The 15690-nt window shown below is 44.1% G+C and overlaps 1 protein-coding gene and 1 long non-coding RNA gene across 3 annotated transcripts in view; both read right to left on the bottom strand.

The window, feature by feature from the left end:
* The window catches only part of PRKCA (protein kinase C alpha), a 319404-nt gene extending 318598 nt beyond the window's left edge, over positions 1–806 (bottom strand). The window contains exon 1 of one of the 2 annotated variants that reach the window (XM_059732039.1): positions 381–806. In XM_059732039.1, coding sequence (XP_059588022.1) covers positions 381–538 — 158 coding nt within the window. In that variant the 5' untranslated portion in view covers positions 539–806. The remainder of the gene's footprint in view (positions 1–380) is intronic. The other variant, XM_059732041.1, reaches the window with a different exon arrangement.
* A 3036-nt stretch (positions 807–3842) lies between these two features.
* LOC106737925 (uncharacterized) lies at positions 3843–15209 on the bottom strand. Its single transcript, XR_009464094.1, has 3 exons — positions 15145–15209; positions 10850–10958; positions 3843–4004 (listed from the first exon to the last, which is right to left on the bottom strand). It is a non-coding gene; the product is annotated as an uncharacterized LOC106737925 (long non-coding RNA).
* Between the last annotated feature and the right edge of the window lie 481 nt (positions 15210–15690).

The raw sequence follows: 15690 nt of genomic DNA, 5'->3' as shown, positions 1-15690 counted from the left end.
AGGGAAGCAGCCTCCCCTGAGAGGAGGCAGGTCGCTCTCCCCGAACAAAAAGGACGTGAGCGGGGCACACCGCTTCCCAGAAGTGTGTACACAGCAAGCCAGTCTTTCTCCCTCAGCAAATAAGTTGAGTTTTTCTTCCCTTTCTGTTGTGGACACGAACTTGTGCTACACAGGTGTGCACACCCACTCGCCCCACGGGATGCCAAGGAGTGTGGCTTGCACGCTCGCCCCACTCTGGGCGAGGGAGCAGGGCTTGCACACCCAGCCCCTGCTCTGTGGGAAGGGCGTCCCTCCGCCGCCCGCTCCCAGCAGCTGCGGGCGAACTTTTTACCCCCGCCCTCCCTCCCTCCCTCCGCGGGCGGCGGCGGCGTGTCTCTCACCAGATGAAGTCGGTGCAGTGGCTGCAGAAGGTGGGCTGCTTGAAGAAGCGCGCGGTGAACTTGTGCTCCTTCACCTCGTGCACGTTCTTCTGGCGCAGGGCGCCCTTGCGGGCGAAGCGCGGCGCCGCCGGGTCCGCGCCCGCGAACACGTCGGCCATCGCCGCCCCGCACCGCCGCACAGCACCGCGCCGCACCGCCGCCGCCGCCGCCCTCCCGCAGCGCAGCGCTGCGCTCGGCTGGGCGCTGCCTTCCCTTCCCTTCCCTTCCCTTCCCTCCGCGCCGCGCCGAGCCGCGCCGAGCCGCTCGCTAGCTCCACCGCCTCCCGGGAGGAGCCGCGGGATCCCCGCCCCGCCCGGCACGGCACGGCCCGGCCCGGCACGGCACGGCACGGCACAGCCCAACGGGGCGGGCACCTGCCGCCGCTCGTCACTCGCCCCGCCCCGCGCACTCACACACACACACACACACACACACACACACACCCCCCTCAGCCGCCGCCTGTGCACAGCGCACCCGCACTGCCCCTGCACACACACGCTCTACCCCTGACAAGCATTTGCACAGCCCCCCTACACACCCACACCGCCCCTGCACACCCACACACGCACAGCGCCAGGGGCATGCGCAGCCCCGTAGCCACACACACACACACACCCTCTCCTGGGGGCACGTGCAGCTGCACGCCTGCACCACCCCAACATGCACACACACACAGGGCTTGGGGACACACACAGCCCCTCAGCCACCGCCTGTGCACAGCACGCCCGCACGCCCCTGCTACACACACCCGCACCACCCCTACACACACACACCCACATCACCCCCGCTACACACACCCGCACTGCCCCTGCTACACACACCCACACCACCCCTACACACACACACCCACATCACCCCCGCTACACACACCCGCACTGCCCCTGCTACACACACCCGCACCACCCCTACACACACACACCCACATCACCCCCGCTACACACACCCGCACTGCCCCCACTACACACCCACATTGACCACTTACACACACCCACACCCCCTACATACACCCACACCGCTCCCGCTACACACACCCACATTGACCACTTACACACGTCCACACCGCCCCTACACACAGCCACACCACCCCCACTACACACAGCCACACTGACCACTTACACACGTCCACACCGCCCCTACACACACACCCCCCTACATACCCACACCACCCCTACACACACCCACATTGACCACTTACACACACCCACACCACCCCCTGCTACACACACCCACACTGACCACTTACACACATCCACACCGCCCCTACACACACACACACCGCCTGGGGGGGCACACACAACCCCTTTAGCCACTGCCTGAGTACAGCACACCCTGCATGCGCCCCTTCCCCCCCCCCACACACACACAGTGTTTGGGGACACACACAACTCATTGCAGGACACCCACAGCCCCCCTCAGTCAATGCCTGTGTACAGTACACCCCGCACTGCCTCCCCCACACCCACACACACATACACAGCACCTGGGGGCACACACAACTCACTGTGCGACACCTGCAACCCCACTCAGCCACTGCCTGTGTACAGCACATCCTGCACCACCCCCTACACACACACACACACACACACACACACAGCACCCAGGGACACATGCAACACCCTCAGCCACCATCTGTGCACAACTCACCCACACCACCCCCTTACATACACCCACACTGACACCCTGCTTACCCCCACTGCCCCCCTACACACACACAGCACTTGGGGACACGCACAGCCCCCTCAGCCACTGCCTGGGTACAGCACCTCACCCCCCCCCACACACACACACACACACACACAGTGCCTGGGGGCATGCACAACTCGCTGTGGGACACCTGCCACCCCTCTCAGCACTGCCTGTGCACAGCACATCCTGCACCGTCCACCCCCTACACACACACACACCCTACACACACACACAGAGCACTTGAGGGCACGCACAACTCCCCATCAGGCACCGGCAGCTGCAGGCCACCATGGGCACATAATCCTTCCCTAGTATGGTCCCTGCCACACCTGAGGTGTGTGACACAGTTAACCAGTGAATCCCACAATAAATGTAGAGGGGCATAATTATGACACAATGATAACGAGTTTGCGACTATAAAGAGTCAACCCGCTACAGAGTTAATTCTTGAAGTGTGTGACAACTCCAGAGCTGGTTTCTACCCAGTTTGAATTTGAATGTGGAGCAGGGCCCTACGGGACAGACCAGGCCACCCCCTGGCATCTACAGCCCCAGCTACCACAGCTGGGACCCGCACTGGCTGCCTATCGCCCCAAGAGAGTCAGCCCATACACAGCTAAATTCACTGCTTCTTCCCTCCCTCCACACCCCCGCCCCCAATGTAATTGTTCTGCATTTACAGATTATTATCCCCCTTCTGTACTTACAACACAATTAGAATCCTATCTTAATACTTTCTGGCTTTGTAGCATTTGTATTTTTGAGGAAAATTGCAACATCCTCTTATAATGGGTTTGTTTGCTGCTTTTGCTTTGGGTTTATTAAAGTCGTTGAAAGGTTCTTTCGCCCCCTCCCCTCCGGTATAGCTCCAGTACAGCTTTTGTTTAGGAATGTCTTCACATATTCAAATGTATTTAAAAATTACTCAGTGAGAGGAGTTGCTATCCTATGGCCTGTGGGTTGGATTTGGCCTGCAAAGAGGTCCAGTCTGACACTGGGGATTTTATTTGGCCACCTATTACCCCTGTAGCGTTCACTCCTCTGTTGACCCTTCTGCTTCTCTCATTGCAGAGGCAGGTGGGGATCAGAGGAGAGGGTAAATGCAGAAGGCTGGCTGCTCCAAGGGGCAAAGACTTGTGGCCTGTCATAGGGGCTGGGTCACAAAGGGCAGCTAGACCCACAGGTTCCCATCTGGCTTTCCTGCCTCTGTACGTGATGGTCCTTTTCCTCATGCTCCTTCACTGAATGTGCAATTTGCATTTGGTACATTCATAATTCCCATAAAGATCATGGCTGCACCCAGACGGGCACGGCCATGTGGTCGATGTGGTGCTGCAGGCACCAAGTACGGCACGTTCAGATGTTCTCAGCGCTGCTGCAAGGTAGCAGCACAGGGGGTGCAAGAAAAAGTGGGGTGGCACATGCAAGGACAGCACATGCCACCTGAAACTGGAGCCTGGCTGGCTAGAGCCACACTCCACTGCCAGCCAGGCTCTGAGCACCAGAATCGCTGCTTCTGCAGCCCCAGGAGGCCCCTAGGATCCCAGGTATGGCTGCTGGGGCCAGCCCAGAGCATAGGTGTCCCCCAGTCTCTCCTGCATAGGTGTTCCCCAGGGGCAACTAGCAGTGGCACAAGGTGTGCTGCTGCTGCTTGTCCCCGGGGAAACAAACGTCCATGGCCACGTGGATGCGGAAACAAACATTACATACAGTTTGTATTTTATTCTGAAAGTTGTTTCCTCCTGTTGTTTCAGTTATCTCATTCCATGAGAAATGAATTGTTTTCAGACATTCATCCAGAACGAAGGGTGATTTCAAGGAGAATTCACCTAAGTCCCAGAATAACACCACCCTCTCCCTTAGCTCTGCCCATCCTCTTGAAGGCTCCAAAACGATGTCCTGTAAAAAAAAAAAAGAAAGAATTTACCAATTACAAATGATATCAACTGAACTATCCGGATACTTTCCTATCACAACCCAAACTGATTTTAATTCTATCCAACCTCTTTGGGCAGGAAGAGGGAAATTCCAGTTTCCTTGCAACTGTTCAGGACAGACCATTTTCAACGAACCCCATGGAATTAAGCAATTTTTTTCTGTGAAATTGCCTGGTTGTCACAGCCTGCACATTTTTTATACTGGAGCAACCACGTCTGTCACAATCCTTCCAGTCTCAAATTCCACAACTAAATTTGCAGCGGCTTAGAGTAGCCAGGCTGAAATGTTGACCCTCTGATACAACGGTTCTCAGATGTTTTGAGCTGAGCCCCGCTTTGAATTACAATTTTGCTTGCACCCTTCCCCCTCCTCCCCCCCTTTACCCCAGAGGAGCAGCGCAGCCAGGCACAGAGCGCCCCTCATCCTAGTAGCCGTCGCAGCTCAGCACGGCTCGGCGGGGCAGGTTCCACCCACCGTGGCTCCGGCACCTCCTGCCCTTGGCCCTGCTGCAGCTCTAGGCTGTGAGCCTGCCATGCCAGGCTCCCAGAGGCACAACTGCGTGCTGGTAGAGCCTGCCTGGAGCTCCCCATCCCCGTACCCCGCCGCGAGGCTGCAGCAGCACCAACTCCTTGCAAACTTCTTGTCTGTGTCCCCGTAACATTCCTTCACCCCCCAAGGAGGGTTGTGTGTGCCCCACAATTTGAAAACTGCTGCTCTGATACTTCTTCAGATGGTCCTTATGGATAACTTTTGATTTAATCCTGAAACCTGATATACCACTTCATTTTTTGGATGGATATTTTATCAGACATCTTCCAAAGTTTATCCCTCTTAGGACTCATACCCTTCTTTCTGTTATGGTTCTTATTTGGGAAAGGTGTGACCTTTTCAGTTTGGGATTGTCAAGTTTCCACATAGTCCATATTGTGATGAGCAAGTTTGATTTTACCCTAAAATTAAAATAGTTTTCTGTAGCATACTGTTAAGTTAACAATAATTTAAATTATTAAATAGTATTAGCTTTGTAGCTAAACACAAGGCATGACCTGTGGCCTAGCAATGTTGCTAACCACAAGACAAAATGATAGCTAAGCCAGCCATTTTCTTATGTCAAGTGCCTTAACCATTTTGTTAGAAAAAAGCAGAAATTAAGTCTGTGTACTGAGTACCAGCTGCAGCTAGGAGTGAAATAAGATAAGGGGGGCCCAGAGGGAAGAAGATGGTACAGTGGAGTACAGGAAAACAGATTAGAATGTGTAAGATAACACTAACTTTTTTCTTTTGGAAAAGTACTAAGATTTGTAATGCACCATGTAAGGAGATAATTACCATAAGTATTGCATATTCAATAACCTTGTAGTTTTCTTTATTAGAAAATGTATAAAAAACAGCCCCACCCTTAAGTCAGGGCCATTTTGCCTCTTTGCTGGTTTATAGTCTTTACTCGAGTAAATAAACTGCAGTTAACCCTTCACCCGCGTTATCTGGTCCCTATGCCAGCTAAACAACGGACACTAGGGAGTTTTCTCCCACGACAGTATAGTCTGATTTGGCATCTGGACCATTCATCAGGCGATGAGCGTGCTGGATCTTTTGGATCCTTAGAATCTGCCATCTGAAACACTTGGGATTCAAGTTTCTCTCCCTGATCTGTAAGTCACCTGGGCTCCAAATTAATGACATATTTTATAGACACCATCTTGGTTCCTTATTGGGTAAACGTCAGGCAGTTTTATACAATAATCTATATATTGACTGCCTCAGTTTCTCTCCAGTAAGGGCGTTAGTGGATTAAAACAATGGGGTTAAGGGACCAACTGGTCATTATGGAACCCCTTTTAATGCAAGTATTGTATTTCCCACACCATTTCTACACTCTGCATGCATTTCATATGTTCTAAGATTTATTGCTGTGACCAGAAAACCTGGGTGTTACTATTATGAGAGGGACTCAGTATTTGTCAAATTCTTTGCAAATGCATAATAATTTGATATCAGAATCCTCTCTTTGGGATGCTTTTAACCACTCTGGAGTCCATTCTTGCGTTCCCAAGATGTCTCAGTGGGCGAACCCGAACGTACACTTATGTAAATTACAGAGAGAGATAATAGCTATCTCTTCCTGAGGACACTCATTCTCTAAGCAACCAATTCCCTGCTTTTGTGCATGGGGTAGTGTTTGCAATTAATCTAATCAAGGCCATCTGGACAAGGAATCAGCATTTCCATGCTTGCTTTCAGGCCTGTATGAAACTGTGACATCACAGCCCTTCAATTTCACCAATCGTCTGGCAAATTCTCCATCAGTATACCTAAAGCTAAAGAACCACTGCATAGACTTATCAGAACACAAACTTTCTCTATTACAAAGAGTGGAAAACATTTTCTAGAGATTGAACCGTGTCCATGAGTTCCTTTTGAATGGTATAATTGACCTCGGGGGAACTTAGACTTTTGGTGTAACAGGATAACTCTCTCTCTCATTCTTTTTGTTCTTCTCTCAATACCACCGTCCCTGATCTGTAAGCACTAGCATCTGCATCCAACCTGAAAGGGGTTTTGAAACACAGAGAGGCTAAGACAGGCACCGTGAGAAGTGTCTTTCAGCTCTGAAAATGCCAACTCATTCTCTGCTGACCTCTGAAATCGTTTCTGTTTCTCAATCTCCTGCTGTACCAACTTAGTGCAACCTACATTTATCTTGAATTAGGGGAACAATGCACAATGCCAAACCAGGAACTCTCTATTATGCTCTTCTTCATTTAACAATATAGCATTACATTGAAACAGCCCAATAGCAACGTTGGGAGCTCACTCCCTTCCCCCTTGGTGTTTTCTTCCATACCACCACCGTTCACTAGATTACTGGTTCACATGTACTGGTTTTGCAATGGTGGTTCCCTTTTTGATAATTTATTGCTTGTCATTCAGCAGACAAACAGTGGCTGGTTCCTGCTACAGACTCAGTGACTTTAGTAACTACATGTCTCCCAAGGTCCTGGTCCTCAAAGCAGATTTCAGCTACTCCCCATCTTTCCTTTGTTAGAAGACTAATATAACATGCAGCTTTTGTTTTGACTTTTGTCCCTGAGGTAAGGTTGAGTTGTTCACATTTGCCTATAAATCATTTGCTTCATCTGGGCAATGTATCTGTAAAGAAAATTTTCACAGACTGAGTTTGTAAAATCCCTTCTCTGACATTTATTACAGAGATATTAGCTATAATGAAATCCAAAGCCATTATGAGTCTAGTATCTTAGCTACACAGACTTCGTGTTTACATTCTGGAGGTCAAATTTTCCCCAGTTTTGGACACATGTCTGTTTGCTGGTCGTTGTCTTCACATGAAACCACTTCGATGGCTCAGTTGTGGTTTTCCTACTCCCCAGCCTGTTTAGCATGTCTGGTCTAGTAATTACTAAGTGTGAGCCTGTGTTTATTATTTCTATGCATTTTACAGATCCTATTACACATTGACAGCAAAGCTCTGATTATTATTATTATCCAACTGTGCAGGCCTAAACAAAAACTGTGGGGCTAATCCTTGTTCTTCCAAGCTTCGTTCCTTCAGCCTGGTATCTCTGTAATTTTTTAAGTGAATGAAAGGCTTTCACGAGATGCTTGTGGGGGCTGGGGTGGTGCAGGTGCTAAGATGCGCAGCTGACAGCCCAGCGATCACAAGTTTGAGGCCATAGCAGAAATGCTCATGGCATGGCCCCTTCGGAGTCCAACAGATCTGCTAAATACCTTGTTGCAAGGACATGAGAAGGAAGGGCCAGTTGCTTGTGTTGTTGTCTAAACCTGCCTTGACTTATAACTGTCCATTTTATGGCCTTTTAAAAATAATACTAGCATTTAATTGATCAGCTGCCGTGATTTTTTCAGTAGGGTCCATTTTCCTGCCTTCCTAACCAAATGTGCCAATCCCCAAGATAACTAAAAATGAAAGATTGGAAAAGGGGAACATATACCTGAGCCATGTGTTTATTTTTTGTATTAGATTTATATTTATATATTTGATGTTAACATTTTACTCTTGAAATCCAGAGAAAATCCATACTCTTTTATGGAAGTTTTAGCTTTCACGAAACATTTAGTTACCTTTAATCATTTTATGTATAATTTAACTTCATTTTCTTGCAAATAATAGTAAGAGTCCACCTTATCAGGATTTCTTTTTCTCCCAATCTGGCATGGCCCCTTGTACCCACATTGCAAGTACAGCTTTCCTTGCAGTAAAGAAATTAAACTAATTTCCTAGTAATTGTATGCATCTGTTCTATCATTTCCTCCCAGCATTGAAATTTCCTGTGTGCACTGACTTTAAATATGGCATTACATCAAAGCAAATATGCACAGGCCTGTGAGATGTGGTAAAAACAAGAAGGTATAAAGAAAACAAAAGATTTTAAGGCTGTGACACCCTACAAGGGAAGACCTTTTTGGTTAGCCTATTTGTCTAAGTTTAGTACATGGCTGGATGGGATATGGTGGGTTTGGCTCTAAGGTTTTTAAATGTATTTGTGCTCCTGCTGGGGATAAACTGGCTTCATACATTATATCCTGACACAGCTGTCACGGTTTGTTGTCTTTTTACCTCCTTATTCTTTTTTTTTCCTATCACATACCATGTCTAGGGTTTTTATGGAGATGCCCATTTCATTGGTAGCTGAGCATCTCACATTTTTGATACTTCTTTTTTTCTTCCCCAATTCTAGTAATTTCTATTCTTTCCTCTTTCCTTCTGCTCTTTGACTTTTAGTCCTTCTTGATGTAATTTTGCTGTTTACTGACTCTTCTTCCTTGACTCTTTTTTTCTAGGTATAATTACTGTATTGTTCAGTAGAATGCTACTTGACAGTGGGGTGGTGTTCACTAGTTTTAAACAATAAGGACAAGAACCATTGGGAAGAGAAGAGGAGATCAGGCCACTTTGGCAGTTATATGCATCTGAACTGCTCTGTCAGTCAGCTATATTACAGATTACCCAAGAGAGAGAAGGTGACTGGCTTTCGAGGAACTACACATTCTGCTTTTCCTGGAGGGATGGTGTTATAATTGCATGTCTTTTGTGGGAGGCCGCAAAGGGTTCAATAGCTTTCTATAGCCACACAGATCCACTTCTGCCTCCCTCCTCCAAAGAAGCTCACATTGCAGGTTTATTAGGTAGGTTTTAACATTAGAGGGCTTAGCTTTGTGAGGTGCCATGAAGTGAAAGTTCAAAGTGCTTCAAAAACAGCCAGCATAGAGTTGTCCACAGAAAAACACATAATTGATGCAACTTAAGGATATACAACAATACAAAACCCAAAATAATCAACCCCTTCTGAAAACCTGTAAAAAATGACACACAATAAAATTCCATCATTTTCAGGGGATAAAATACCCATGTTATTTATTCATTAAGGTGATCTAATCACTGGCATCCTTCCCTTTGTGAGTATACTGTTAGTCTAACTTGAATTTCCCCTCAAGAGGTGCTGTATTTATTTAGTAGGGGGGGCTCTCTATAGAACTGAGAATGAATGGCTGATGATACATTAAAGATAGAAAGAAAAGTTCATCATCAGTCCTTTATTTCAATGTGCTCATCAGAATTTTGAGTAACATCCTATTGTGTGTCTTTTTAATACTTGTTATATAAGCATGCTAACTATTCTCCCCATGATGAAGTGGAACACCAGATCTAATATTATACCTTTATATGTGTGCTGAAATATCATAGAGAGTAAAGTCCTTTGGGTATATTAATAATCTTCTAATTTGAATTTTGTCTCCTTCTAGACTGAAGAATCATTTCTCCCCAACAGAATAGTTTTTTAATTATTCTTCCACAGTTTCCCCTTCCCCACAGAAATCAATAGGAAAAGTTTCTAATTACATTTTCAATAAATAATTTACATACTTTAAAACCATCAAAAGCAATCTTTGTTCTGTAAGCAAAGCAGAATTTGTTATTGTACAGCCAAGAAAAATAAGAAGCAGAGTGGCTCAGCTTTTAAAGTCACATAAGTATATTGTTGTCACAGGGCGCTATTGGTACTGGCACCTCTTTGTCCTCAGGCGCTAAATTTTCCTCCAGTGCTGTGAGTCTCACCCATGAAGTCTCAATGATTCTATACAAGGCTGGAGAAAAGCTATATCTCAGGACACCTGAGTCGGTGTGTTGCATATGGTGTTGGCCATGCCCAGGGCTCCTCCACCCCTACACTCTGATCCGTCTCTTACCCATTGATCTTAATGATATTGGCCATCAAACAGAGTGTTATAATCCACTGTTTTCTCTTTTGAAAAGCCAGTGTGTCACAAGCCGGATTGGGTTGCAACTATTCATTTGCTTGCCACCCAAAATAATATAAACTGAGAAAAGTGTAACAGCTTGGGATGGGTGAGCTGGTACTCTGTCACTTCCCTTTTTAGGGCTCTCTAAACTTGCTGGTCCCTCATTACACTGTCCACAGAGTCTTCTGGCCTTATATTTACAAATCAAATTATGATAAACAAAAGATCCAGTCCTCAGTCATTTCCTGAGGGTCTCCCCTGCTTTCATAGATGCTCTGGCCATAGAGGGCCACTGATTTCAGGTCTTTACCCACTCCAAAGACATTCAAGTCCCTTTTCCCTGACACTCTCACTGTGTAAAAGTCCCCTTGGTTGATGGTGGCCACAGCTTAGGTCCACGCACAGCCTCAATCAGCACTTAGGCTGCTGCCTTGCTCATGCCCGGCTTCAAGCCAGGAACTCTAATTCCCTTAACACTCCCTGTCTGGAGCTTCCTCCCATCTGGAGCTTTGCTTCTTACTCACAGTTTGCTTGCATCTGGAGTCTCTCCTTCCATCTCTTGCAGGTCACAGGATTCTCCAGCCTTCTGTATCCCCAGCGAAGATGACAAGACCTCCTTCTCTTGCCGTTCTCCTGGGATAGAATCATAGAAAGTTAGGGTTGGAAAGGACCTCAGGAGTCATCTAGTCCAATCCCCTGCTCAAAGCAGGACCATCCCAACTCCATCATCCCAGCCAAAGCTTTGTCTAGCTGGGTTTTGAAAACCTCCAAGGATGGAGCTACCACAACCTCTCTGGGTCACCTGTTCCAGTGTTTTATGACCCTTCTAGTGAGAAAATTCTTCCTAATATCTAACCTAAACTTCCCTCGCTGCAACGTGAGACCATTACAACTCCCCTCTGGCTATTTGCCTGTGCCTCCATGTTGGCACCAAGTAAGTTCTCCCTGGCTCTTTCCCCTTTCCAGGAGATATGCTCGTCCTTGCTCTAGGAAGTCCAGGACTTTTTGGCCTGAGACGTCAAAGTCCTTTTAAGTTCTGCTTTTACCCTTCCACTCAATGAACCATCCAGTTTTAAAGGGGCCGTGCCTGCGGTCGGAGAATCTTGCTGTAGCACTTTTGGCTCAGGCTCATTGGGGAGGACGAGCGTAGCAGGGTTGACCTCCAACTCCCTGCTACAACTGGTTTGAAAATTTCTCCTTAAATTTGATGCAAACTTCAGCGTTCTTTATTAATGAGAGGTTACACTATTTTATACTGCTTGGTTGCTTCAGAACATTAAAATTACAGTAAGCCTCACTAGCATTCAGTTAGGCTTATAGCTATTAAAGAAAATATGCACTATATATATACTGTTCATGAGCCAAGTGGTCTTATTTTCTCACATTAAATCATTGGGAAAATGTGTACTACATTGCACGTGAGCAAGAAAGGCACCATACCCCATTCACCTTATTTGCAAAATCTTCTGCTGAGTGACAACATTTCCATTTGAATAAACTAAGCAAGATTATTCCTTCTAAATATGCTGTGTAAACCAAGGTTATATGTATCATAGCTTAAATTATTATTTTTGAGAACTAAATATGTTATGTCAAACAGAAAATGAAGTTGCTTATTTCAGAGAATAAAGACATGAGAGGAAAAACTAAATGTAACTTTGCAAGTATCAGCTAGAGCATGTTGGATGTATTTTTTTTGTTTTCCATGCTTCATTACATAGCCATTAAGGAGTTCTGGAAAAATGCTGCATGCTTACTGAATAAGACCCAGTGCCATTACCAGTTGTGACCATGTGATCCTTCTTTCTCTGTTCTGCACAAGTGTTTATATTCATGGAGATACGAATAACAGAGACAAGTTTGGCTGAACAAGCACAATCTTGAAATATTTGCTTGATTTAAAAGAACTGAAAAGGAGAACATACTGATGTATGTAATAGAGCTTGACATTAATTTAAAGAAATTCAAAGTACTTCTTTTAGTATTATTCCATTAAGTCAGAGGAGTTTTTCCGCACTTAATTTTTACCTAATTGCAATAAGATCGTTCTTAAAGTCAACAACTAGGTTAGGTAAAATTGAAATGTGGAAAAACTCTTCTGGCTTAATGGGATACTACGAAGAAGAGAAGTACTGTGTACTCTGCTTGAAGCCTTTATTCAATTCTCCATTTTTAGTTTCTAAGAACAGAAATAGATAACCTTTAATGACTTTGGCGACTACTTCCATTTTTTTAATATATGATATTATAGGTTAAATACTGAAACTATTCAGAAGGCAAATGTGCATTATAACAATGCAAGCATCTCTTTTGGTCACATTAAAGAATTACTACCATTTAGTCTTAGAAGAAATGGTTAGTTTCACAAACAGTAATTGCCAGTTATCAGAAAATTAAGCATTGCACTAAGCTACAGACCTTCTTCCCACATAAAATATGTCTTAAAAGAAATTCTGTTCCAGAAAACATAAGCATAATTTAAAAATCATATATTTTAATCACGATCACTAATAGGCAAAAGAGGGCATACTACAGTCAGTTGCCAATTGATTGTTCCAAATATATTTTTTCACCTTTTGTAAGACAGGAATTGGACAACTAGAATTTTCTTGAAATGGGCAGGATTAATTATCAAGCCACATGCAGATAATGGACTGTTATTTGGCTTGAATATATGCTGGTCTCCTTGTATATTAAAATGATTCTCTTTTGAATAATTCACATGCTCTGCAGAACTTGATGGAAAATGGAATATTTATAAACACACAGAAAAAATCATTTAAAAGCCCCCAAAAGCATATACAGGTGAATTCTAAATTACTTCATAAAGAATATTAGACATATACTAACATATTTCACGACCTGTTCTTCTTAGGGTGCCCATGGGGTTTTTCTTTTTCTATCGTGTAGCTGGACAATTAAATTGAAAAGCATTTTGCTCACTGAAACCTTCCTGTCAATATCAAACTATTGCAAAGTGTGTTATTAATATACAGCCTGTTTAGACGATATTTTAGCATTTCTACCTGCAGAGTCGGAGTAAGGAAACTGATACATGGAGCCATCTTTATCCAAACTACTTATTAAAATGAAAAACTGCAATAAAAAGCTTGGCTAGCTGATGAGGTAGGTTATTATGGTAGGCTTAGAAATGTGAAAACGTTTCATTATCCACAAGTGGAGTCAGATGTTCAGAAGAGCTCAGGTCCCATTTGGGACCAAAACAAGCGAGCAGATTTTCCAAAGAATTCAGTACACAGAGTACTAAGCACTTCTGAAAAATGTGGCCCTCATTTAATTAGTTATATAGGATGTAAAAAAAATAAGACGAAACCAAAAACTGATTGTAGATTTAACTATGGAGATTTAAGATTATCAAAAACTGAAATGAGTGTATAGGTATTTTCTACAGGAACCACAGTGTTGCATACGTATGAGGGTGCTTACCAAACCCAAGAGTGAAACAGCAAAACATGTCTGGGATAGGCTACATTGACAGAGCTGCAAGGGGAAGCCTGAATGGAACCATCACTTTCCATTAGGATGAATGTCTCAACTAAAATGAGTCTTTCACTTCCATCATATGCACTACCTGGACACAATAAAACATGTAAAAGCATAAAAAAATATTTTTGTTGTGCATAAAATACAGGGAAATTCACCTAAAGGCCCCTCAAGGGGGGAAACACAAGAGAGGTCAAGAACTGGTATCCTCTATTTATAAAAATCACTGACACACCCAGCAGAATCTGGTATTTTATGAGGTTTAAAGTTCTGACATTTTTTCAGTCACTCTACAGTGCTCATAGCTTCCAAGAGCAAAGACATTTCCATTTCTGAAGAATGCTAACTAGGAGTAACAGTCTGCCGGGCAAATTGTAGAAATAAATTAGGACAGGTCATGTGAATCCCTGGTTTTGAGTACATCTTCAGATATCAGAATCAAATATCTCTGAGATAGAAAGAGAATGAAAAAGCCATTTCTTTAGTGGGAACCAATATAAGTCGCTGTCACATGACCTTACTGCTTTTCAGGAAGTTGCCATTTTTTTAATGAAGGAAAATATCAAAAGGATCCATTTATTTTTAAACAAGCTTTCTTCTGGATATAGTGCATATGGTCTGTTAGGTGCAACAGCCCACATTTTTCTTCTATAAGAAATGTATATATTAACAGTCAGCTAAGTAGGTGAATTTTCTTATTATAGCCTATTAATAATAATAACGCATCTTTAAAGTAATTTTCATTTTAAACTTAAATGCTGATTTGGGAACAATGCAGGGAGTTCCTGCAATGGCATTTTTGCAGCTTTTTGTTATCTGATACAGAGCCCAGTGTAATATCAAGATTATTTTCACTGTGTTTGTTTTGCATCCATCCTAAATGTTGCTGCATAGACATTTCTGAAGTGTAATATTATAATGCTAGTCTGTGTTTCATTTAGCTCTGAATTAATTTAGATCATATTTCACTGAGGCTTTTAGGAGCTTTAAGAGTATCATGGCTGAAGACTTTGTTGTATTTAACGGGGAAATGGCTCCACTTAGTCACATTATAGACATGCAGCCCCGCCAGCAGCATTCAGCGAAGAAACTGACAGAGTTCATCTCCAGTACTTCAAGTTTCCAAATGGCACGAGAGATCTGGAAACTAGTCATTGAAAGACATCCAGGAGAAAAGAGCCATTTGATTCATTAAACACTTGTTGACTCAGGTTGTCTTTTGTTTCGTATGTGTTCTTGATGTTTAATAGAAAACTTTGAATTTTGCAGTTTTAGAAGCATGAACTCGATTTTAAGTTTTCTTCAGAGTACTTACCATATTGTCCTTGGCTTCTTAATGATCTGATGGTGGATCTTTGCTCCAACAAAAGTGGACAGCTATGGAAAGATACATGTAGACAGTCCATATACATTTTCCTAAGATTATGCATCCTGGTAACCATCTTGCCTAAGTAAATAAATTAAATCTAAAATGGAAAGCTCCTTAGGGAACTCTACCTATTAAAAACAGTGAGATCTGCACCAGTGTAAAATCAGTGAAGACCTGGCTCCAGAGATTAACATCTTAATTCTTTTTTGAGTGTCAGTGTAGAAATAGTTAAACATATACAAAGCAATATCACGATTACACCCCAGTGTGCATTGATCAACAAAGATTTGGATCAGAATAGTGATCTCCCATTGATGTAAGTAAGGTGTAGCTTCATTACAGCCATTTGAGATATTCTGGTAAAAATATGTTGCGTGGGTTTGGTCTATGGCTTAAAGAAAACCGTTGCAAAGACACCTATTGACTTCTACAGCTGTCCTTATAAGTCTTTCACTTAGTTGACTAAAGACTCCCTTGTTATTAAATCTATTT

Source organism: Alligator mississippiensis, chromosome 8 (genome assembly GCF_030867095.1).
Source record: "Alligator mississippiensis isolate rAllMis1 chromosome 8, rAllMis1, whole genome shotgun sequence".
NCBI classification, from domain to species: domain Eukaryota; kingdom Metazoa; phylum Chordata; order Crocodylia; family Alligatoridae; genus Alligator; species Alligator mississippiensis.
The sequence above is the reverse complement of the archived record's forward strand: the minus strand, read 5'-3'. Positions and strand labels throughout refer to the sequence as shown.